Genomic DNA, 24,727 nt, shown 5'->3' on the forward strand with positions numbered 1-24,727 from the left:
GTTGAAAACAAATCATAAAAAAGCCAGATTGGAATTAGCCAAACTACATGTTGATACGCCACAAAGCTTCTGGGAGAATCTTCTATGGACAGATGAGACAAAAATTGAACTTTTTAACAAGGCACATCAGCTCCATGTTCACAGATGGAAAAATTAAGCATATCAAGAAAAGAGCACTGTCCCTACTGTGAAACATGGAAGAGACTGTTATGTTCTGGGGCTGCATCTGGCAGAGGGTATCTTGAATCTGTGCAGGATACAATGAAATCTCAAGACTATCAAGGGGTTCTAGAGAGAAATGTGCTGGCCAGTTTCCGAAAGCTTGGTCGCAGTCGCAGGTCATGGGTCTTGCAACAGGACAATGACCCAAAGCACACAGCTAAAAACACCCAAGAATGGCTAAGAGGAAAACATTGGACTATTCTAAAGTGGCCTTTTATGAACCCTGACCCTAAATCCTTCTGAGCATCTTTGGAAGGAGCTGAAACATGCCATCTGGAAAAGACACCCTTCAAACCTGAGACAACTGGAGAAGTTTGCTCATGAGGAGTGGACCAAAATACCTGATGAGAGGTGCAGAAGTCTCATTGACTGTTACAGGAATCGTTTGATTGCAGTGGTTGCCTCAAAAGGTTGTGCAACAAAATATTAACTTAAGAGTACCATCATTTTTGTCCAGGCCTGTTTCATGAATTTATTTTTTTAAATAATCCTGTTGAAAAATGGTTGAAAAGCAATGTCTGACTTTCATTGGTTAAATTTCATAGATTATTTATTATTACTTTTGTCAGATTCAAGTTATTTCTGTGACCATTGTGAGTTTTTCTTTCGTTAACTGACTGGTACCAACAAATTTGTCCACATGTGTCATCATTGATGCTGAAAGTCAGTGAGCACACAAAAAAGTATTTTTTTTTTATTCCATTCACTGTCTGAACAGATTTTGCCACACAAACAAGAATTAAAAGACTTGATTTACGGTACATTATCATTAAGAAAAGTGAAGCAACATAACAATCAAATACTTTTATCATGTTCTCTTCTCGTGTTAAAAGCTCGATAGACTGTTAATGGCAATACAATTCTTAATCCCAACAATATTATAGATCTTTAACTGGATTTATAACTGTACTGTAACAGTGAATCAAATCACTCCACAGCTGATTAGCATCCACTGAGCATCAAAACTCTTAATACAGGCTTAATATATATTCTTGATGAAAAATAAAGATCTTGTTTTAAAGCACGCCACTGATAGAAAAAAAATATTGTCCTTATTACTAAAATTATTCATGCATTTTGGAAAAATGGAAATATACTCAAATTGTCGTAGTTCATAACAGATTATGTGGTACAAACTGTTCTCTCTTCTGACCAAATGAGCACAGATGCTTTGTGCTGTTTGTGCCTCTCAAACATGTAAGTATAATAAGATCTGGAAGATGAACCAAAGATGTCGACGTATTGTTTTTAATGGCCTGAGCTCATTGCCGTAAAATGCTAAAAAATAAAATAAAATAAAATCCCTAGCATCTCCCAATGTGTAACATCAGAAACGTGCACCACCATCACTTCTGGGGAATCTGAGCTGGTGCTAGCTCCGCTCTAGCAGCTATCTCTGAGTGGGGCTAGGATAAATCTCACAAAGCTACCTTTTAGCATCTTTGAAGACTTAAAAAATGTAAATAGTTCATGTTGTGAAAATGCACAAGAATCCCTACAACACCTGACCTCTATGAAATCTGTTAGTCAAATGCATTGCGCTCTATGACTCCCCTGAGCTGTAGTGGCCGGCCACTAGTCGATCTCACACCGGGATGGAGGGAGAACGCCTTATAAGTTCTTATTATAGATCCATGCTCTCAAATAACATTACAGTCACAAGCTAGCTAGCATTAACCAACAGTTTTTCAGTCAGTCACACTCACCTTTTTGTCAAACATCAAACACCTAAATGGGTTCATGAACGCTTGCATTGATCATAGACTCCTGAAAATGAGTTGTTTAAATCTATTTTGCATTTTTTCTTTCTTGAATTTTCACACCATCTTATTTATTTTTTTTGGCTATGTTTGATAATGTGTGCATTGTGTCACCAGGGAAACTGCTGAACATTCCACCGTAGATATGCAACAGCATGTTGTCACTGCAAAGTAGTGAACCCATTTTTTCTATCTGCCCAATTCAATTTCAGATAAAACTAAAAACAATAAAATAAATGACCAAATAAAAGTGTCTGTATAATAGCAGTGTCCTCTGTGTTGAAACATAGGTCTACCCCTTCTTTGCTCAGGGTGTCTCCTCTCTCCTCCACACCACCACCATGTTGCGGTTGGTCAGAGCCACCAGGTACTTCAGTTCAGGGTCCATACCCACACTGTTGATTGAGGGGCCCTCCACTAGTGTCTTGCCGTTCTTGAGAGGGGCTGGCCACTCTAAGATCTGAAATGACAAGGCATGGCACAAGGATCAGACTACGTTAGATTCAATTACATACATTTTATGTATTCCAATGCACAGAATACCTAGTGAGGTTCAAAGATGAGCTATTATAGTTGTATGGGGAAGTAACTGCTAACATGTAACATATTTAAGATCACGATGTTACCTTATTGCTTTGAAAATGCTAGATTCATGCTATATTATATTTATTTGTCAACTAATAATGTCTGTGTTCTTTAGAGGAGTTTTAGCCCAGTGTACAACGTAGTAACTAGACAACTACAGAATTCCATAGTGTGATCTCATGATTTTCAACCAGGAAGTACATTTTTTGGGAAATCTTAAATATAATTAACTTGTTTTAGTAAAATGAGTAGTTGAACCTGTCACAGGGACTTTAATGTGACAATATTTAATAACTGGAGGGATAATAGTACTGATGTGAAGACAATATTGAGAATTAAAAGTTACCTGGGGAGCAATACTCTCGTCCTTCAGGTCCCTGATGTGGTAGGTCCATAAGCGTCCTTTGTCATCTCCACACACCACATAGGAGTAGCCTGCAGACATACACCATCAGTGAAAAGGTTGAATATACCTTCTCATTCATACTTTTTTTCTCTCCATGTTTACCACATTCTACATTTCAATTTTGCATAATAGGTCTGCTTTAAATATGTTTTGAGTCATTTCTATGGAAGACAATTTGTTTCCTTAAAATTTTAAAACTATTCAATATCTTTGTAATCTGTTGTCCAGGTCTGATCCACAGCAAAAGAAAAATATAAAATCTGTCAACTGGACACTGGACCCAAAACAAAAAAAAAACAAAAAGATAGGGCTAGACAGGATGCTAATAGGTGTGAAATCACTCATTTGGGGCACAGTGCACACCTAGTGTAGCTCAGTTGACCTAGCTTACAAGAGCTTAACAGAAACGGTAAAGAATAGGTGTTTTTAGTTTCAGTGAAGTTAGCTCCTCACTTCAGATAGCCAGAGTGTCCAAAAGTAATCTGACCAGAACTGAAGAAGTGCTTGGGTGATCAGCAGCCAACAAAGCTATTCAATGTTTTTTTTTAAAAAGCAGAAGCCGAGTGAGTCGATCTTACTTAGTAACAACCAGGAAATTTTGTTGTTAGATTGGTTAGAATTGGCCTAATCAACATCTCATCGCTTTGATTCTGTAGTGATACTACCTGAACTTGTCTGAAAAACTATGATTTCTCATGTCATTACTAATTAATTTGGCTGGTGAGGTGACAGTCTGCCCCACTAACAAACTGGACATCTAGAGATCATCAACACAGGAAAACCACATTCCCAAGTTTACAACTCCTACAAAAGGAGAATAATTAGAATCAAGAGGACGCTGGATTTTACAGGATTTTGCTTTTATTTTTAAGATCTTCAAAACTGATTTATCTCCAAGGACCAAGTTTGTGACACCAATTTACTTTTCTTAAGTTAATCAGTGTCACAAACTTCAAAAGACCCTAAGCCACAGGAGTCATCTGGGTCTTCTGCTTTGAGAAGGAACAGAGGACACAAGATGAATTTCATTCATAAAGATTATATTTTTTACATTAACTTCTGGTTTCATGTATCATGTGTAAATCTGTGATTTAAATGTGATAATCATGTACAATCATTCACGTTGTGGAACTGCACTGTGGAAATGTCTCATATACGTCTCTTATTATAATGCAGCCTAATCATTATGACTGTGCTGTCCTGTTTCTGTCTTCAAATGTGTACAGTTTAGTCCAATACACAGAGCTGAAACTGGTTTCAGTCCCCGACTCCGAATTCTTTATTCGACCACAGCATACTTTTCTCACTGTTCCTCAGTGAGGGTCTAGAGCACTGTATACACCGTGGATGTTCGAGGAAAACTGTAAACATGAGCTGTCACTGTCTGGTTGTGCACGGCTCCACAAGCCCGTAAACAAGTATAAAGGAGGGTAGAAGGCTCATAGTTCCCCTGCTGACACTCTGTCTGTGCGGCAATTACAATATATATTTTTTTCCTTTTCCCCCACTAGGGAAGGAAAAAAGGACATAATTATTTTTTTCTTTTACTATAAGCCAGTGATCACATTTATCCTCTGAAGTGTCTGAATGAGCATAGGCTGCAGTGGGTGTAGTGGTGGTGTACCTGGGCAGGTGCTGAGGGAAAGATAGGGCACTTGGGTGGAGGTCCACTGCAGCTCAGCCAGAACCACTGCACTCACACAGCCAGTCTTCTTATGGGGCTGCTGAGCTACCGTCTGACTCCAGCGCCACAGGTAGATGCTTCTGTGCATGTAGTTCTTTGAGGCTGTTATAAAAATAAATCATATTTTCATTGTTGCAAAATAGATTTGACTTTTTCCACTTACCTCTAAATAATCTAAAGTGCACCTGAACCACATGGAGAAAGCAAAAACACTGGGTTTTATGTAAAGTGTATACCACTCAAGTGGGAAGAAGTGTGAAGCTGAGTGCGCATCAAGGGGCACGTCTACCAAGTTATGCATCTCATTTACACAGGAGGAACAGTTTCATTATTGAAACTGACATGATCAAGAGTTGGATTACTTGCCTACTATGTCGTCTGATAGAAAGGCTAGTCCGTCCACAGTGTGGTAGTCATGCTCAGAGTCCTCCTCTTTGTACACAGGAAAAGTCACCTCTCTCTGCTTCCATCTGCAGGACAACACAGCCTTACTACAACACTGCTACTGCTTCAGAATCCCTTTAAAGTTTAAAAACAAGGCCAGTTAGGTTGCCAAGTCCCACACTGGACAAACGCTGATGTCATAAAACCAGTTTACATACTAGATGGCTTAAGTGTAAAGACCTTTTTGTAGGTGTGATGGGGACCTTACCGCAGTTTGTGTTTACCCATTTGTGGTCATAGCGGCGACCTGGCTGGTGTGTGTACTTACTCATTTGTGGTCAAGGTGGGAACCTGGTTGGTGTGTGTGCTCACCTATTTGTGATTGTGGTGGGCACCTGGCCGCTGTAACAGTGTAGTCCGTTGTCACAAGCTGTCAGGAGGTGAGAGAGGGGAGCCTTGGGGGGAACGCAGAGGTGTAAGGGGGTGGAGCCGCATTCCAATGACATCAGAGAACTAATCACAAACATAGAACAGCTGATCAATACAACCGATCCTTCCCCCACATAATCATGTTTAAAATTCCTAAGTTGTCCCTTTTAATTTAAATAATCAGGGTACAAATTGACCCACCATTATAAAGTAGAGTTTAGATTGAGCCCAAAAAATCCAGTCCAACCTGGCCTGAGCCCGTGCATGTACTTTTTGAACTTTGAGCCAAATCAATCCCTGCATGTCTAGGCCCAGGTCATGTAAAATAGACCGAGCCCGGCCCTCAGCCAAGAAACAAAACGCAGTTACTGTAATGCATTTATGCAGAATGCACTCAAATGAACAATCATACTGAACTTATTCAGGTAGGAAGCACAATAGAAGCAGGTACTGACACAACTTTGTAGTTGTAGTGATTGTCCAGTCCTCCAATGTCCCAGAGCACAATCTTATTGTCGTAGGAACCAGCTGCAGGAGAAAGAAAGCAGACACAATCAATGATGGAGCAACAAAGTCAGGAAAACCCTCTGCAACTGCTCTTAAAGCTTGATGAGACTATGAGCATTGGTCAGTCTTGGGTAATCTAATTGCCTCCTTCAGATTATGCACTTTAGCATTTATAGGTCAATCATTTAAGTACGAGAAATTGTATTCAGTTCCAACAGCGCAGAGGAGTGAGTTGGCTACAATTTAGTATTAGGGCAGGTTTCCACCTATTGCATTTCATGTGAGATTATTTGAAAGTCATTAAAATCAAATGCTAGTGCTGCCACACAAGCTTCAGCGCACTGTGGGCACAGGGGAGGTGCAGGTCAAAACAGGCAGTCTGCCAGTAACCCGCTACCACTATTGGGTGTAAATGCCAACTATCATAAAATACCTGGTGAAGACTCCAAAAGAGACTACAAGATTTGGCAGGCTTACTGTAGAGAAAGTTGCCCTTGTTGGGGTTGAAGTGGAGCACAGATAGAGCTTTGCGACTAGCTCTAAACTCTCCATAAGCGATATTATTCCGTGGGTGGATCAGTTTGACCATGCCCCTCTTCCCTCCAGCTGCCAGGACGTTACAGGGCTGAGCAGCAATGCCTCGGCCACAGCACATCAACACGGTGCTCCATGCCAGGCTGAAGAACTCCTGCAGGACAAATACGTGTGAACTCTATGGAACTACATGGATCATCAGATCTGCTTGTTATATAATAATTTAAGTTAGGGCACTGCTAGAATGTTGATAGCTTTGGCAAAGTCTTCGAATATGATATACAGTACACAAGGTCCAGTTCTTTTGAAAGTTCTAATTGGTCAGATTGATGGTGGACACAACCATTATATAATATATATATATATATATATATATATATATATATATATATATATATATATATATATATATATATATATATATATATATATATATATATATATATATATATATATATTATATAATATATATATATATTATATAATATATATATATATTATATAATATATATATATATATATATTATATAATATATATATATATATATATATATATACATATACACACTGAGTTTTCTTTAATAAACTCACTGTATTAAAGAAAAAAGCACTGAACACAGAAAAAGCTGACAATAAACCAAAGGTAGTTCTATTTTAGCATTAGCTATGTCTCACAGCGAACACATACTGAATACTGAAAGTCTTTGTACTTTGTGTAAATAACTGAGATTGACCTTACGATTAAAAGGTATAATTCAGGTACAATTTACATTCGTTAGATAATGTCAGTTGCTCATGTAACAGACCCCTGCCCTGGGGCATGGAGACTCCACCATTATAATAACAGTGCTGAAGAGCACCAAGATCGGTGTAGGTACCAGAAAATGTGCAGCAGTATCTAACAAACCTCTCCAGGGACTTTGTACTTTTTCATGACCAGGCCGAGTTCACAGTCAATCAGGCACACCGAGTCCCCGCCACAGGTGGCCACCAGGTGACTAGACCCTGCAAAGACAGGCACAGCTTTAGAGGAGGGGAAAGTCCAGAGGAGCACAGAAGCAGGGTGAGTAGAAAATGGGGGTGAGAGAGCAGAGGGTGGGGATGTGAGGGCAGAGGGTGTGGGATAGGGGTGGATGATATATAGAAAATAATTCATATCACGATTTTAAGTGCATCATCTCTGTAGGTTAAATTCACATGTCACTCACCCAGACTGGCCAATAGGAGGAGAGTGGGTGATGAAAAGTGCAGGTTTTTTTTAAAGAATAGAGCTGCATTATGAGAGCAGTTGACACCAGATTGGAGAGAAGTTTTGAAAGGGATTTTCCATAATGTTTTCAAGAAGCTTGATAAAGTGGAGATTTTCAAACTATACTGAACTCTTCCCCATACAAAACTGTATATGATATGATATATAAAACTCAACAGTTTGGTATCACCACTCGCTTGCATAGTTAACATGTCTCTTCAATCTGGAACATTCCCAAGAGGTTTGAAAACTGCTGTTATGAGGAGTAGTCTTCATACCACAGTACTGGTCAATTTTTAGGCAAAGTCCTTGAAAGTTGTTAATTTAGAGAAAGTTTATAAGCTTTTGGTAAACAACTACTTTGTTGTTTTCCAGTCAGGTTTTAGACTTCAGGCGGATGCACTGACACTTGAACAGTCAGGGGACAGGGAAATCGGCATTTCAGTTTTATGCAGCTAAAATCTCACTTCCTATTAGGATTTCGTAAACAGTATATGGTGGGAACATACCGACAGAGGAGGGCTGGAAAGCACAGGCCCACAGCTGAGTGCTCAGGTCATCAGTACTATCTTGTTTACTGTGGCACTGCAGTACATGATGGGTCTTCAGACCCACAGGCTTCTGCAACTGAACACAACATACAATTACACTCACATCAAGGCTATTATTTTTATGTGCATTAAAGCAAACCTATTATGCTAAATATATTTTTAGAGGTTTTAACGGTGTTATAGTTGTTTCTCCTCACCGTTTACACCCTTGATGTTCTATTTGGAGTGATTTATGCATATTTAAGCTGCCTTTAATCGCTTATTTTCAAGACGCCATATTGCTGAACAGCTCACCTTTTCACCTTCCCTGGTATACTCCACATGTACTTACTTAATTCTCCAAATGGTTGGGATTGGACAGCATTGTATAGTACAAATGGAAAAAAAGAAATCCGCTGCTTGCTAGTGGGAGCCACAGCTATCCACAGGAGGTGCCAACTCTTTGTTGTTATGACATTTACGGCAACGTCAGCTTCCATGAGGCACCATGGTTTTTTAACACCAAAGTCAGCGGACTTGTTTCTTTTATTAATTAAGTCATTTTAGATCAATGTTGCAATTGAAAATGTCTAAATTATAATATAGTGATCCACTGGTGTCATAGATTTGAACTATATAACAAACAAAACACAAAATGTCTTCTTCAATGTAGAACTGAAAACTTTAAATCTGGAACCAAACCTGATTTGGGCTCTTTGCTTTTAGCAGAAGGTGTTTAGCTGGACTGCTGCTGGGGTGACGGCTGACACTGTCCTGTCTGCTCTTCCGAATGTTGCGGGGGCTGTTAGTTGGGGTGGAGGTCTTATGCGGACTGTGGCTTTGATTCTCCCTCTGAGCAATGAGTCTCAGGCCTGATTTGCGGGGGCTCTCTCGGACTGGGGATGCTGGTACCATGTTTTTTTTAGCAGGAGTCCCTTTTGTAGCCGCGACTGGTGAGACGGCCCTCTTTCTCTTTAGTGATGTTGCATCCTTTATGAAATATTAAAATATGATATGATTTGCCACTTATTTCGTGAAAAAGCACAGGTATAGGGGTGTACCTTGGAATCTTGGTCTGCAGTGGATTCCATTGTGTGTGGCTGATTTTTCTGTTGTATCTGAAACTGGACGAACTCAGCTGCCATGATACCGACCTACACAGGAGACAGGTGAGAGTAGGGCTGAGCAATATGGAGTAAGAAAAAAAAGAATCCTGATTTTTTCATCCATATTGATGGAAGTGAGTGTTGCATTCCAGAGAGGACAGAGGACAGGCAGCTGTCTTACCTTCCACTTGGTGAAGTCACTCACTGAGCTGGGCCCAAACTTCACCTGCTGCTTGGCTGTGCGCACAAAGTCTGCCTCCAGAGCGGCCAACTTGTCTGCGCTCATGGGCTGGGACAGGCTGAAACTCCTCTCCCACACAGACACCATCTAGGGGTCATAAAACAGAGTTCAGGTTCTTGCTGGGTTTCAGATAACATCACAATATTTTACAGGTCAATATTTAAAACACATTCCATCAGCAAAAATTTGTATTGTTAAAATGCTAGTTTTGGTTGTTACACATTTAAGTACTTGGGTCTAGTCAGTAATAGAAATGATCAGGTTCAACAGTTGTGAATTTACCTAGATATTTCATGACAAAGCACAATGCAATCAATATGAAAAACATCATCACGGTTCACACGCATAACGCGTTTCCACAGGGAAGCCGCGCCTACGCAGGACCCTCAATTTCCCTCTTTACATTACACCCACTGCCAACTGTGAGGCGCCATCACGCCTTCTCTTCCTCTTTGCTACAGAAATGGGGACATTTTTACAAATAAAAAAAAAATTGAGCAAAGTGTGGAGCAGTATTTGAATCATTTTTTGATGCCCCGCTCCTTGAGATAATATGTACCAAATTTGAGCCTGTTTGGGTGAAAGCCCTTGGAAAAGTATGACATGTACAAAAACTGCTGAGTCATGCTCAGCAAATTTTAATACAATTTTTAATAAATAATAATTTAATAATTCTACTTGTCATGTCATTATACTCTTGTCATTTTTGTGTCAAATTTCACATTTCTAAGTGCAAACTTCTTTGGCATAATTCCTATACTATTTTGTGTCTGTTGTAGAATGTAGAGAAGTGTGAGTTTTAATAGTTGGCAAAGTTTGAGTTTTCACCATTATTCATTGGGTAAACACCTACACCTAAATCATGCATCGCCTTATCCCTAGATTAAACCTAGATCTAAACCCTGAGCCTAACCCTACCCTAACCCCTTAACGTGACCCTGACCTTAGCCCTAACCCTACCCAAAAACCTTCACCCCAACCTAAATTTTTATGTGGTGATTTTTTTTAAATCCAAGATGGCGGACTTCTTGTCCCTAAGGGGGTGTGGTCATAATATCATTTTAATTCCCTATTGCTGTGATGCATCTAGTTACCATATTTGGTTTGGCTATGTCAAAGTTTTTGTCAGGACATCCCATTGGCGAGGACAGATTTTTTGTTTTTTGCCATGGCACCACAAACTGAGATGGGTGTGGGCGTCAATGATTTCTTTGATCGTCACAAATGTGTACCAAATTTTTTATGATTAGTTAGAAATACAGACATCAAACTGAGAGCTAGGTTCAGTGCTAGTTTGTGTGAAAAGAAGGACCTGGCGAGAGCAGTGGAGTGACAGTGGAATAACGGGAATATTACACATGTGTGGAGGAACATATGGCTGTTGGAAATACAGGATGTTTCTTCAGGAAAGATGTAGTTTTCATTTGCATCTGTGAGGTTTAAGGAGACGTTTGTGACACAGGTTGTATTATGAGTGCACCTGTGTGACCAGTTATTGTTGTGTAATGCACTACACAAAATCTACATTCATGAAGAGATGCCAACATCTGTACAGCTGCCATATGTCATGTCTCATACGGTTTCTAGATGCATAAGAATAATTCTATCGATAACAATAACTCAGCTGCATAAATGAGGTGTAGGAGTAGGACAAATCTGTGAAAAAACAAATAGCCCTGTTTATATTTGTATGCCCTGTTTTATATAAACCGGACATACAAATATACCATGTTTGTATAGAAATATACAAATATTAATAAACTATGTAGATCTAGGCTTCTCTAATTTGATAACAAATAGCTCTATGTATTTAATATGTCAGTAAAAATAAATGCATTTATTTGCAATTAGTTTGTATAAATCATCTAAATATTGATATCCACCCCGAGTCTGCTTACCTAACCATAAAAGTCACCACATGCTACTGGTTTCAGTCATCAGCTACGCTGTAAAAATTTGTCATCCTGATAACACCCATGTCTGAACAAAATTTTCTGCAAAATTTCTGAAAATTTAGAAAAAAAACAATATCTCCCCATATTAAATTTAGTTTCAATTTGTAAGGGGCGCTAATGTGCCACATTCCATTTTTTCACATTAAATAACTTGAGAGCAGGGAGTTTAACAACCGATTCAAATTTTGTTTGAGCAAATGGAAGCCATTTGTAGAAATTCAATATTTCCAAAATTCTGTGCAATTTTTGCGGCTTCACCACACAGAGACAATATCACTTGTGTCAAAAATTTTGATAGTTTGATGCTCCACCCCTTGAAAGAATGCATACCAAATGTAAGCCTGTTTCAGTGAACACCCTAGGAGGAGGTCGTAAAAGTATAACATATACAAAAAAATGTGGCACAATGCTTAATCCAATATGGTGGATGCCTGGTTGAGCGGACGGTGTTGCCGTAATAATATTTTTTAATTGTCTTGTCATGATCTACTTCTGTGCAAATTTCATTATTCTACATGCACATTTATTTGGCATCGTTTCATAACCCTAATATAATTTTTTTTTTGTGTGGGGGCGCTGATGCGCCATTTTATATATTTTTGTAAAGTAGTAGTAAAGAAGCACGAGTTTTAATAGTTGTCAAACTTTTGTGAGTTTTCACCATTGCTCACTGAAAAATAGGGCGGTTGGTCCCAAGAAAAATAATAAAGAAGCCACTGCAGTTGTTGGAGGATGGGGGTGATGTGGTGAACGATGGGAGCCCTGGTGATGATCCATGCTGCAGAATTTTGAATGTTGAAATACACACTGGACACAGCATGGCTCTTTGAGTAGAACTTAAACAATCAAGTCTAATTCTCCAAAGAAGCACCCACAATAGTTCAAGAGTAGTAGAAACACACAAAAAGAGTAGTCACAGGCGTGTGTGTGTGTCCACACAGAGCCCAGTGTGTCTCAAAGCTAAAACGGGCAGAAGTCCAGGAGATGCACACACTCAATAACAAATCCAATATGCAAATCTGTTGCAGCCAAAGTCTCTTGACTCAGCTACATCTTCGAGGTAATTGTCCATCACTGTTTGTCCAAGTTTGCCCCCCCCAAAAAAGATGCCCAATCCCAGTGCTCCACAAAGTGGCACGACACGTACAGCACAAAACAACCATGCTTTAGGAGCGCTACATTTGAAGATCAGCTGGAAAAAACAGCATATCCTTTAAGAGCATGTGTATGGAGTGAACAAAGTTACTCACCAACTGCTGTTGTCCCATATAAATGTATTTTTAATCATTTTACTTTGTTCAATTTGTATTGTGTATGTATGTATGTACAGCGACCTTGAGAGCCTTGAAAGGTGCCTAACAAATAAAATGTATTATTATTATTATTATTATTATAAATTCCTTATGAATAAAATTATAATTTGACTAAGGCACATTTTTACCAAGGCACCCTCAACCAATGAATCAACCAAATGATGAAAGGTTTACAACACTACATTCAGTTCATGAATAATTAAATAACCACAAATAATATATCAAAACTGGGATTATACATGCAATTATCAGTTAGTCTAGTATGTGCTCACCCTTGTGCGCAGGTTGTCTGTGTAAACGTAACGTAGGTGATTTGCCATAGCAGTGACGTCTTTCCCATTGTACATCCTGAGCTGGGGCAGCAGCACCATCAGCTTGTAGTTATCACTCACCTACAAACACAAACAAGACACAGGCCAGTTAGGAGAATGCGTACACTAAAATAGGCTGAGGAGCAGAGGTGCTTTTCAGTACTATTTTCAGCATTAATTACTCTTTTCATGATACTAAAATTTCAAACTCGATTTCGATACTAAGGAGTAGACTTGATACTCAATATGGATTCCGATACCACGATGATAAAAAACCATGAGGTCTTATATCTGTGCAATCCCTCAGTTGTTCAGGTACAGTTGAAACCATAAGTTTACATACACTATATAAAAAGACACATACACTTTTTTCCCCCCACTGTCTGACATGAAACCAGTCTAAACTTTTCCTGTTCCTAGGTCAATTAGGATTATCAAAATAATTTTTATTTGCTAAATGTCAGAATAATGAGAGTCCTTAAAAATTGTCTAAACTAATCCTTCCATCTTCAAATTCAGAAGTTTACATACATTTCATTAGTATTTGGCCTAAGTCATACAGTTTAAAGGAAACGGTACCAAACATTTAGATATCCTTCCACAAGCTTCTCACAATAGTTAGCAGGAATTACTCCCCATTCCTCCTTGCTGGTGTAACAGAGCCACGTTTGTAGGCCACCTTGCTCGCCCATGCCTTTTTAGGTCTGCCCATAAATTTTCAATGGGTTTGAGATCAGAGCTTTGTGATGGCCACTCCAAAACATTGGCTTTGTTATCCTTAAGCCACTTTGTAACTAGTTTGGCAGTATGCTCCGGGCCATTGTCTATTTGGAAGACCCATTTGTGCCCAAGCTTTAACTTCCTGGCTGATGTCTTGAGATGTTGCTTCAATATTTCCACGTAATGTTTTTCGTCATGATGCCATCTTTTTTGTGTATAATCCATTTTAAATATACAGTAATACAGAACATACGTCAATATTTAAACACCAACACCAATTCTGCAGTGTGACTCTCCACATGTATGACTAGGGATTACTAGAATATGCTCAATATCCAATATGTCCATTATACTTCATTTTTATTATTTAAATGATTAGACAAAAATGAGATCTGCTCCTCAGTTCTCCGTGTTGATTCAGCTCCTCCCCCTCTCCCCGTCACTGCTGCCTGTGCTATATGTGCTGGTGCTGAGGGACACAGTTTAAGAAAGAAAAAGAGAGAAGCACTCCTCCCCTCTCTAAGTTATGGGTAAAGAAGGCCTATATACCTATATTTGTAGATCTTGTTCAAACAATGTTTAACCCTCTATCACACTTGACTTTTGTTTCTTGCATAACTTCTGCTGATTTTTGACTTGCATATCTTTGAGTATTTAAACATTTTCCCATTTCCATTTGACAATTCAGAGATGTCTTTTGTGAGATTTACTCTTAAGTATTTTAAAGATTTAGGCTCCCAATTGAGTTTGTACTTGTCTTGTAGAGATTTAGAGATGGAATAGTTTAGAGTCATCACTTGTGTTTTAGTTATTTTAAATTTGTAAACGGAAAACTTCTCAAAGTTGTCCAATGAAGACATCAGCTCCATGAATGATTCCTCAGGCTCTTCCAGACCAAAACATCAGCAAACATTGAAACTTTCTGTTCCTCCCCAGCCACAGTAATACCTTTAATCTCCTTGGTCTGTCTGATGAGTTGACCAAGGGGCCCGATAGAGAGAGCGAATAGAAGAGGTGATATCGGGCACCCCCGTTTAGACCCTCTCTCTAGGGGGAAGAAGTCTGAGATATCTACATTGACCTTAACACAGGCCCTCGGTCTATCATAAAGGAATAGTATTATTGAAAAACAATTTTCAGGAAAGTCAAACTTTTTTAGTATTTTGTACAGAAAATGCCATTTGACCAAGTCAAAGACTTTCTCAACATTCAATCCAACCATTACTGCTTGAGTCTTGTACCTAGTTACTTGGTCGATCACATATAAAGAACTTCTTATATTGTCTACCGTTTGCTGGATAAAAGCACACTGGTCGAAATGTATCAATTTGGGTAAAAGAATTTTAAGTCTACGAGCTAGAATTGATCTAAATAATTAATAGTCTAGATTTAGCATACTAATGGGCCAATAGCTACTACAATCCTGTCGGTCTTAACAGCTTCTTTCCATGATGGGAGTATTTCACGATTTCGTATTATCCAAGTGAATATTTTCAACAATATGCAACAATTCTTCTTTAAAGATTTCATCAGGTCCTGGGGGCTTCCCTATTTTTAGCTTAGAAATAGCCTGATGGAGTTCTTTGGTTGTTATTACTGGTAATTGCACTAACTTTATAGTCAGTTTATTTATTAACACTAGTAAATTCAAAGTTGTAAGAAAATGGTCTATTTGAGTCTCATTAGATGTTTGTGGTTGAGAATACAGATTTTTAAAAATATCTCAAAACTCTCCTGAAGTTTATCTTATTTTGTGGATTCTCTATTGCGTTTTCCAATCAGTGTTTACATACTTTATATGATAATAATTTTGTTGATTTACATCCGATTTTGTAATATCTCTGTTGTAAGAAAACTAATTTCCTGTGTATAAATATCATCAATTTTGCCTTGCATTTTAAAAATTTCCTCTTTCATCATCAAATTCCTTTTACTACTACCCCTAGATTGTAATTGTTTTAATTTTCCCTGAAGATCATTTAATTTTTGCCCCTTCATTTTTTTTAGGTGTGAAGTCACTGAAATGATCTTTAATCTCATTACAGCGTTTAGAGCGTCCCATACCATTATTTGTGGGACTTCTTTGGTGTAATTTAATTCAAGAAACTCTTTAATGTATTCTTTTATCTTTTGCACCCCCTTACTTTAGAGCAATCACTGCTAAACATAAAGAAATAGTCTATTGTTAAATAGACACTATGTGGGCAAGAGTAATGTGTATATTCCCTGCTTTTAGGGTGCAATTCTCTTCAAACATCAATAATTTCCAATTCTTTCATCAATGAGTTTACTTTTTTAATTGGTATATTTTCCCAAATAGATGCACTTGACACACCCAGTTTAGGTGTTTTAGATTCAATCTTATATTAACATGTCCTGTGAATCTACCACTAGATCCTTATTATCATTATAGACATCATAAGGTGAGTAGGTTGGTTGAGCAAAAAAAACAAAAAAAAACAAAAAAAGCTTGAAAAAAAAATATGAATTTGATTATAATATTTCACAATCTTTTTCTATCAACTTTAGCACTGATTATCTGTGTCAATATTGATATACATCTTATCACTACGAAATAAACCTGGGGCAGAGTTTCAAATGTTCTCTGTCAGAATGTGGGAGCTACAAGTCTCTATGTGGAGGATGTTTTAGCTCCAGCTGCTCAAAGACACACAATTTTCCAAGCTTGAGCGAGGCATAATGATACACAGGACGCAGGATAAAATCTTATGAGACCATTTTTCCCCATGTATGCACAGTCTTGTGGCAATTTGATCTTGCGAGATCTCGTGTCCCATCCCTAGTAGTGTGTAGTGCTCACAGTGATGTAGAGGTTATCCTCCAGGCACAGCTCCTCCAGTGCACTCAGACACTGCAGGCTGCAAACATCTTCCATCTGGTTATCGCTAAGGTCCAGGTGCTTGAGCGCGGGCAGAAGCAGAGCACCAGGGAACTTCGTCAGCCTGTTCTTCGACAAGTCCAGCTTCTCCAGAGACACCAGGCGGGACAGAAGAGACACTGGCAGGTCTTCACACCTCAGGCCCAGCTTTGACAGGCTACAGAGGACAGACAGGATAGCATTGGCTTGCAAGAATATTGAGGGATGATATGGTGTATTTATATATCATATATATAATGATAGCTTTTCAAGAAGAACTAACTTTAAAGAGTGAATTTGTTCCAGCTTGCTTGATTTTGGAAAGCCTCTCTCAATGAGAAGTTTTTCGGTTATCTTCTGCATGGTGGAACTGTTGAGAGAGAAAACAGACAAAAAGTTGATATTCAACTTTAGTTACACGAGAAAGGTAGGTTGAGACAATTTTAACATGGGAGTAATTTGTGCAAGAAAAACAATTAATGGAACATACTGAAAGAAAAAAACTATAGTATTGATTTGCTAATTGTACAAACAGTTCAATTTTAAATAAAAAAGTGTATTTGTGTATTTATTTATTTGTAAAAAGGACAGCATGTATTAATGAACATTTTAAAATGTAAATATTTAAAGGTTATCGCCAACGTGACTAATTTCCATCTTCACTCCCTCGGCAAGTTGATGTCAAACAATCTACACAGAGAAAACACACACAACATACAAAAGCAAATGTAACACACCAACACACTCATTATACATACAACTTAGAAGTTAAATCAACAACTAACAAAAAATTGTATTTACATACAGAGAACTTTAATACAGAAAAACATACAACGGGACGAATTTCCATTCTATTCTCTGAAGCTGTATTATAGTTTCACGCATTATTCAACTACCAACAACAACCTCACACAAGCAAAATTATAAATTGGCAATGTGAAGTATGATAACGTCTCTTGCAAAAGGACACAATGCCGGTAGACCTATGTACCGGTTTGAGAGGGGATGAAATCTTAGACAAGTTGATCTTGCTTAGATCATTTTGTCCTGTTGCAAGAATGTAGCCTATGTTTAGCTAACTACAGGCACAATTGCAATTTAATAATCTGGTAGCAAACTTTTATACACATTTCTGCGCCTCTTTTTAATGTTTTATATGGACTTGTATATTTTTTTGTTTTGTTTTTCTGTCTGTATTGTGTTTTAAACAGGGAGCCCATTAAAAAGAGAGCCCAATTGCTCTCATTGGGTTCAGACAAAATATATATGCTAAATATATGCTAAATTTGTTGCTGGCTATTCATATTACTAAAGCCCCTATTTACACAGCACCTCCAAAAGCGGCGAATGAAAATGAAAGGGAATTTGCACAACAGACCCCTCACCGAGCTTTGCAAATGGATTACTTTTCATCTGGAACTGTAATTTTTTCACAACAATAATTATTGTTGTAGAAAATTTACAGTGAAAAGTAATCCATTTGCAAAGCTTGGTGAGTTTTGAAATACAGAAAAAAGGTTTATTGTTTGTTACAGCAGATACAGACAGGACAGGGCCCAGGCCTGCCCTGGCCACAGACTGGTAGCCTCCCAGCCTCTCCCCCATATCCCAACTCAGTCTAAGTCCCAGTCTAAACAACCCCTGACCATCTGAGCTCTGACTATTTTATAGCAGAATGACAATGCTACATACATTTCAAAGCAGAGTGACTTTTGTTTCACACCCATATGACAATGAACTTTTACACTTTTTCAACAGCGAGTTTCTTGTGGGATGAAGACAGAGCCGTCACACATGTTAATGTCTGGTCTGGGTCTAGCAGACAGACACAGATCAAATGCTTTTAAAGACTCAACATGAATATACTTAAAATTCCACCACCAAATTCACAGTAGAAGTAGATGATAATATACATAATTCTCCATATTTCACCAGAAAAAAGCAGAAAAGCTTCAGATGGTAAAAATGTAAAATGTAGTAAGCAGGGACGTGCACAGACATTTAAGGGGCACTTAATAATTTACGCTTACTTTTAAAATGAATTTAGCTTCTTTAGGGATTACTTTTAGGCGTGTGCCTGCTGAAGTTTAACAGCAAAGCTTTGTTCATAGGTTTGTGAGCTGAGAGACCAACCATTTTTAAAAATGAGAAAGAGAGCAAAAAAAGAACCCACGAGGGGAGTCTAGGGTCCCTCCCCCAGGAACTTTTTATAAAAACACATGCAATTTCCTATATGGACAAATACTCCGGAGAACCGTCACAGTCCAGTCGAAACTTTGTCCATACACCTAGACTTAAGTGTTACGTTGTTTTTATGACAATGCAACCGATCTTTTCTGTGAAATATACCACGCATTGACACAATACACTCATATTCATAATTCACTGTATTTCAACATAAACAAATGCAGAAAAGCTTACTAGGGTAAAAATTAAGGTTGTACCGGGCTTCAGATTAACAGTGTGGGTTGGGTGCACAGGTGTGCCTAAAATTTACATTTGCTTATTTATTTTGTATTAAATCGTTTATTTGAACCATCTTAATATGTTATCCTTAAAGTGCCTCAACAATAAGGGCTGAATAAATTGCTTAATTACTCGGATGTGCAATTTACTCTCTATTCTACACTGACTTTAGCTACTTACCAAGGGGAAAAAACCAAACAATAATGAGTATAGTTTTATATACATTATTCAAAGTTGTTTATTTGATCGAATATTAGGAATTTACCCATTAGTCAACACTGCGTTAGTTAGCATCTTATTTGATTTTAATTAATAAAAAGTTATTAGATAAATACTTGTCAATTTGTCAGAGGTCTGTGCTTTAAAGGATCTTTACAGTCCGTTAAAGCACGTGCAGAGTGAGTCTTCTTACTTGCAATAGTTGATCTTTAAAGCCTTTTGCCGGTCCAGTTTTTGTTTTTTTCTACCTCGGCAGCTTCATTTAACAAACTAAACACTGGAGGATCTGCGGGTTTGATGTTGCTCTTAAAATACTGTATCTCATTCACAAAGAGGTGAAAAAACAAACTTATGTGAAATGCGGTGCATATTAAGCTCTGTGCTGCGCTGTAAGCTAGGTTTGTGATGAGGAGACATTATAATATAGATCAGAAAATATCTACACGTTTGCCAAGAGACGAATCGAGTTTACTAGCGTTAATAAAGTTCTTGTAGACCCACACCAGTCGATCACGTGTGTATGTATACATGTAGGCTATTTTGTATAAGTTACCTCGGCATAGCGGCTCCTCTGAGGGGGTTGTCCGGTAAAAAGGGGGAGTTTAGCGGTTATAAACGACGTGTAAGCACCGGTAAAGGATGGAGGTCTTCGTTTCCGCTTCAACACAGCAGAACCATGCCCCCATCAGAGCGAAACACCGTTTTCCCGCCAGCACCTCATTCCTCCTTTCCTCTTTGGTGTTCTGTGTGAATCACGTGACGTACCAAGGCCGAATCAGATTTCACATCTGCCCGCGCCCCGCCCCCGCCCCGCCCCGCCCCGCCTGTAGGTTATACGGCTCACTACAGTCAAATTTTGGCGACCTAAATTACGGACGTGTAGACGCACCTTTTTCCCCCACACCATGTAGGCTACTTGTTTTGGCTTTGTTTAGGTGCATAATGTATAAGGCTTAGGCACCAACCTGAAAGAATGCAGTCAGTAAGTAATTTTGTCCGCTAGGTGGCGACGTTCAGACACAATGCGAGAGGGCGCTAATGGCGGCCCACGGTGCCACAGTAGTAAACACATCCCGTTTGTGTGGTTGTAAAGGCATTAGAAGCTGCCTCCTGTGTGAACAGGGACAAACCGAGGCCAAAGAATCCCGGGTAAGTTCCGCAGCGTTATATGTTTTTACATCAGCGCAGACTGCAGCAGCCCCCTGCTGCCCGCTCACAACCACCACGAGTCACTGTCCAAGTAAAACTATGCCCATGTCCGTCGGATGTAGCCCTTTGGTGGGAAACAACTGATCACAGAGCTGGCTGTGGACTAACGTAGTAAATGTAATTACTACTTTCGGAGAGAAAGTTGCAGATGGACACCGCACCAAGTCGCTGAAATGTTTATGCTGCATTCATGTGATCTCCAAAACTCGGAAGATCTGACCTCCAAAACCGAAAAACTGAATGAACGCAAATTATGTCACCATGAAAACGAGACAGCATGCTGACAAACTGAGAGGGATTGTGTTTTATATTGCACTTCACAACTTAAACACATTTCACTAACGTTTTACACAAATCAACCTAAATATCATATTTTAGCTGCAAAATTTTCTCATTCTCCATAGAAATGAATGGGATTCCCGCTTAACTGGAATGGCCACCACAAAGACAGTGTGGTTTAGTAGCATTTAGAGGCAAAGTGGACAGGGTGGAATAAGGTCAATAAACCTGTATGAAAGAGGATTTCTGAAAGCAGTAAATGATTCGAGTTGTGACGCCAGAGGTGTTAATTGGTGGAAATCAAAATGGAGTTCACAACAAATAAGATATTTTTAAGTGAACATTAAGTTTAGGATGACTCTGTAGGGCAGAGGTGCCCAAACTTTTTTTTTTTTTTTTAATCGAGGGCCACATCTCAAAACATATCCAAAGCGGAGGGTCACAGACCAGTGATCAGTGCAGTGTGGTGCTTTATACACAGCTTTGACAGAGCTGCTGTATATTAATAAGGCTTGAAACACATTCATTTTAGGTCTGGATCACCATGCAATGTGATCTTTGAGGATATAGTGGTAGAAATAGTTTAATTTGCAGTTAAAAGTGTTAACTGTTTATGATCAATTGGGCCGGTTCAGCAGGACGCCTGAGCAGGACTGGTCTGAGGGCCGCATTTGGCCCGAGGGCCATAATTTGGACACCCCTGCTGTATGCAATAGGTTCTGCTCAAAATATTGAGTCATAAACGGATACAGTGTTCTCAGCAATGACCAAAACCACAAGAACACACGCAGGTCGGGTGAACGCACTGCACACAATACATTTTCCCATCTCAGTGGCTCAACAAGCTCATGAACACACATCCGTTTGTGGCTCAGTATTTGAGCAGAAACTATTGACCTACAGTAGTTATCTCAAGCGTATCCCACTGTTCACTTGATATAAAATATCTCGCAGTCTGTCTTATTAGTTTTGAATTCTAGTTTGACGTTTGACCAGGGGTCATTTGTGCTGCTACCAAAATTTCCATTTCCCTGACGTAAGCAATTAACCTTATGTGGTGTTCATGTGCAGCTTCCGCTTTGAAAGTCATATTTACGATTTATATGACACTACATGAAAGCTGTGTAATATATGTGCTCGGGCTACTGAAGCTGACTGAGTGGATGAGGATGAATGAGCCAAGTAATTAGTCTTTTATGGTCAGGACCATGCCCCATTTATTTTGCAGTGAACAGTCAGAACCAGTGGGAACAGGCCCTTATTACATGGGAACCAGGTTACACAGCAAGCAGTCAGATTTGAGCTTTGAGTGGTCCTCAAAGCCATGTGACAAGTGCCCAGTGATGCCCGGGGGCACATCACAGAGCCAAGGATATTAGACATTTTTCTGACAATTCGAAATGTATATGACTACCTGCTCGACTGTGATTCTAACTAGACCAAGCAGTTACTAAACTGACAATCAGGTCACTGATTGATGAGAGTTTTGCCATGGAGTTTCCATGGTATTAATTTATTGTGAGACATAGACTGTATAAAGAAGTGGACTAAGGGAGTGTGACATCACCCATAGTGTTGAGTTGAAATAGAGCTCATCGAGGCTAGCAGTTATAATGGCTAATCTGCAACCTGGGAACCATATTTAAAAATCTTAGTGCGAAACCGAAGAGTCAATCAGGAGCAGTTGACACACCTCTGGTTTGGCAGGGGGCAGGCGCTTGGCAATGAGGTGGTCGTTAACACTAGCAGGAGCGAACTCAGGGAGAGCAGACCCTGGATTGAATAAAATAAAAACACCAGGTTTTCAATAGAAGTCAGTTACCAACCAGAGCTCGAGACAACCAATTTGCATCCATGCTCACTTCCTATTTGGAACACGATGGCTCTCACGTCAATGCCCATTTATATATACAGTCTATGATTGAGTCAAGTAGATTATTATTTATTTCTATTTATTATTTACCCTCAACAACAGGAGCTTGTGTCATTACAATGATTATGTAATTTGTTAATTTGCTTCTACAGGCTGTGCACCATTTTATCTATGACGCTGAAGAGAAGTGTGCAGTGAGCAAAGATGGAGATGCCAGCTGGTTTGCACTTCCTGGAGTACTCCTGTGGGAGGACTTTATATCAGCAGAGGAGGAGGCAGAGCTTGTCTCACATATGGACCAGAGCACATGGAACCTGTCTCAGTCTGGCCGCAGGAAGCAGGTCAGTAAAATGAAATTAAATATGTGGAACCAACCCTTCAATGACTACAATGTCCCAAAAATAGTACGAGCATGAAGTTTGAAAACTTGCCCAGGACTAATCAGCTCTGTGGTAACCAACGACCATAAGATCTATATCTAATATACTTATGTAAAATCTGTTTGAGTCTTTTATGAACTGCTAAGTCATTAAAACATTTTGCTGAATTAGGGCTGGGTGTTATTGAGGGGGAAAAAAATCAAGATTTTTGTTTCCTCCATATTGATTGATCAGAATTTTCAGTTTAATTTGTTTTTTCCGTGTTTTTGAACACATAGACTTTAGGCATAACGATCATGGTGCCAGGATCACTACAGATTTTATTTAGTTAATAAGACCAATAATTCCAGATAAATTTGCATTTCAAGTTTGGAATGTGTTTGTACAGGACTTTGGGCCCAAGGTGAACTTTAAGAAGAAGAAGGTGCGTGTGGGCCATTTCACTGGGCTACCCGCACAAAGCTGCAAACTGGTGGAGCGGATGCACCAGGAGCAGTCATTAAAGGACTTTTCACCTGTGGAGCAGTGTAACCTTGACTACAGTCCTGAGCGCGGGGCACACATAGATCCTCACCTGGATGACACATGGCTGTGGGGAGAGCGCCTTGTCACTGTGAACATGCTGTCAGACACCACCCTCACTCTGTCCCTCCAGCAGGGGGAGGCAGAGCTCCACGTGGCTGTGCCTCTGCCCCGCAGGTCTTTGTTGGTCCTGTCCGGTCCAGTCCGACACACCTGGAAACACGCCATCCTCCGAGCACACATCAGTCAGCGCCGTGTGTGCAGCACCTTCAGAGAACTGTCTGCAGAGTTCCTGCCCGGGGGAGCTCAGGCTGAGTTGGGCTCACAGCTACTCCGCACAGCACTCACTTTCACTGGAGTCCCACTATAGCACATGGACTATAATTTGTCATGTACATTTGTACTGAGAACATAGCATTTAAACTTCTTTATGAATTATAAATTAAAATTTTATTTTTTATGCAACTATCTCTGCGCCCTCCTTTCCTCTGGTATTGTTTTAGGTTGTTAAAAATGGTTCCAATAAAATTTCACAATCCAAATAATTTCAGAAGACAACCCTGGCGCATAAATAAAACCAGAGATGATTCCATTTTAAGAAATATATCTATTAAACTGTTTAAACTTTATTTCACCCCTGGTTGCTGTACTGTTATAGCAATGGAGAGAACTTATCCGAATAGACACAGTGATTATTTAGGCAATATGTTTTTGCCATAGACTGTACAATGGGGCAAAAAAAAGTATTTAGTCAGCCACCAATTGTGCAAGTTCTCCCACTTAAATATTGCAGGCTTCTCTCAGCTTTTTAAGTATTTGGTCACCTACAAACAATCAAGATTTCTGGCTCTCACAGACCTGTAACTTTTTCTTTTCCTCCACTCATTACCTGTATTAATGGCACCTGTTATCAGAATAAAAGACCTGTCCACAATCTCAAACAGAAAGACTCCAAACTCCATTAT

At 39.2% G+C, this 24,727-nt stretch overlaps 2 protein-coding genes across 2 annotated transcripts; one reads left to right on the top strand and one right to left on the bottom strand.

Moving 5' to 3' along the window:
* Positions 1-921: 921 nt before the first annotated feature.
* lrwd1 (leucine-rich repeats and WD repeat domain containing 1) lies at positions 922-20,210 on the bottom strand. Its single transcript, XM_055226778.1, has 16 exons — positions 20,053-20,210; positions 17,098-17,184; positions 16,758-16,992; positions 13,178-13,297; positions 9,578-9,724; positions 9,352-9,444; positions 8,993-9,280; positions 8,270-8,387; positions 7,419-7,516; positions 6,455-6,665; positions 5,926-5,998; positions 5,414-5,554; positions 5,024-5,127; positions 4,598-4,759; positions 2,914-3,002; positions 922-2,442 (listed from the first exon to the last, which is right to left on the bottom strand). The coding sequence occupies exons 1-16, from the start codon at positions 20,058-20,060 to the stop codon at positions 2,290-2,292; spliced, it is 2,127 nt and encodes a 708-aa protein (XP_055082753.1). The 5' UTR covers positions 20,061-20,210; the 3' UTR covers positions 922-2,289.
* A 254-nt stretch (positions 20,211-20,464) lies between these two features.
* Positions 20,465-24,152, top strand: alkbh4 (alkB homolog 4, lysine demthylase). The gene is made up of 3 exons (XM_033978725.2): positions 20,465-20,648; positions 23,013-23,201; positions 23,629-24,152. Exons 1-3 carry the CDS (start codon positions 20,538-20,540, stop codon positions 24,130-24,132), a joined length of 804 nt encoding a protein of 267 aa, XP_033834616.1. The 5' UTR covers positions 20,465-20,537; the 3' UTR covers positions 24,133-24,152.
* Positions 24,153-24,727: the final 575 nt, after the last annotated feature.

Source organism: Periophthalmus magnuspinnatus, chromosome 14, assembly GCF_009829125.3.
Source record: "Periophthalmus magnuspinnatus isolate fPerMag1 chromosome 14, fPerMag1.2.pri, whole genome shotgun sequence".
NCBI lineage: Eukaryota > Metazoa > Chordata > Actinopteri > Gobiiformes > Gobiidae > Periophthalmus > Periophthalmus magnuspinnatus.

What these genes read in the sequence shown, in the direction of transcription:
- lrwd1 (XM_055226778.1), bottom strand. An exon ending in GAACAAATTCACTCTTTAAA is followed by an intron (nt 16,993 to 17,097) that starts GTTAGTTCTTCT and finishes TGTCCTCTGTAG; the next exon opens with CCTGTCAAAGCTGGGCCTGA. An exon ending in CACTACAACTACAAAGTTGT is followed by an intron (nt 5,555 to 5,925) that starts GTCAGTACCTGC and finishes GTTTGTGATTAG; the next exon opens with TTCTCTGATGTCATTGGAAT.
- alkbh4 (XM_033978725.2), top strand. Translation starts at nt 20,538, where the DNA reads ATGGCGGCCCACGGTGCCACAGTAGTAAACACATCCCGTTTGTGTGGT. An exon ending in CCGAGGCCAAAGAATCCCGG is followed by an intron (nt 20,649 to 23,012) that starts GTAAGTTCCGCA and finishes TTGCTTCTACAG; the next exon opens with GCTGTGCACCATTTTATCTA. An exon ending in AGTCTGGCCGCAGGAAGCAG is followed by an intron (nt 23,202 to 23,628) that starts GTCAGTAAAATG and finishes GTGTTTGTACAG; the next exon opens with GACTTTGGGCCCAAGGTGAA.